The following is a 696-nucleotide window of genomic DNA, read 5'->3' on the forward strand; positions in this document are numbered from 1 at the left end:
AATGAATGAATGAATGAATACAAAGAAAACTGTGCTGGTAGCTCTGGTACTGCATGTCTAAACCAACAATGCTAACGTATCTCGTCGTCTGGGCATCAGGTCACCCCAATCGGATATCCCAAGAAGCTGACTAACTGGTTAAACCTTACTAAATTTTGGTTTCTATTTACCATGAACAATGCCAAAGAATTTCTTTTTGCCATGCCTCGCTTTCTTGTACCCTCCCCTGGGATGCTGGCCACCTACATGAGTGCCCCGCTGCAGGTTGGCAAAGTGCACGTCCGGAATAAAGAGGACAGGCTGAGTATCAAGATCAATAAAGGGTTTGAAAACCGTGATATCCATTCGTTTGTGACAGGGAAGCAGTGGCACTTTAACATCAGACACTGGAAAAAAAACAAGAAAACCAATGTCAACAGATTACACATACAGCCTGGATGCAGGCCACACAGCATTTTCCTCAAGGTTTAAGAAATTTAAATTGTAGCACTATGTAAGATACAGGTCATGTTGCCTGAACTAAGAGAAAAATCAGTTTATGTAAAGGAATTTGTGGTGTGTACTTACACTGAAATCAATTGAATGTCTTATCAAAATCAGAAGAGAAAAAAGTTATCTTTAAACACACACGACGCTGGCTGGTTGGCTTAGCTGGTTAGAGCATGGTGCTGATAACACCAAGGTTCAGGGTTTGAT

At 41.4% G+C, this 696-nt stretch overlaps 1 protein-coding gene across 1 annotated transcript in view; it reads right to left on the bottom strand.

The window, feature by feature from the left end:
- GRHL1 (grainyhead-like 1 (Drosophila)) overlaps window positions 1-696 on the bottom strand; it is a gene marked incomplete at its 5' end in the record, with an annotated part of 22177 nt that overhangs the window by 10135 nt on the left and 11346 nt on the right. The window contains one exon of the mRNA XM_008590819.1: window positions 247-386. Within this exon, the coding sequence (XP_008589041.1) occupies window positions 247-386 (140 nt within the window). The remainder of the gene's footprint in view (window positions 1-246; window positions 387-696) is intronic.

Source organism: Galeopterus variegatus, unplaced genomic scaffold (assembly GCF_000696425.1).
Source record: "Galeopterus variegatus unplaced genomic scaffold, G_variegatus-3.0.2 Scaffold6391, whole genome shotgun sequence".
Taxonomy (NCBI): domain Eukaryota; kingdom Metazoa; phylum Chordata; class Mammalia; order Dermoptera; family Cynocephalidae; genus Galeopterus; species Galeopterus variegatus.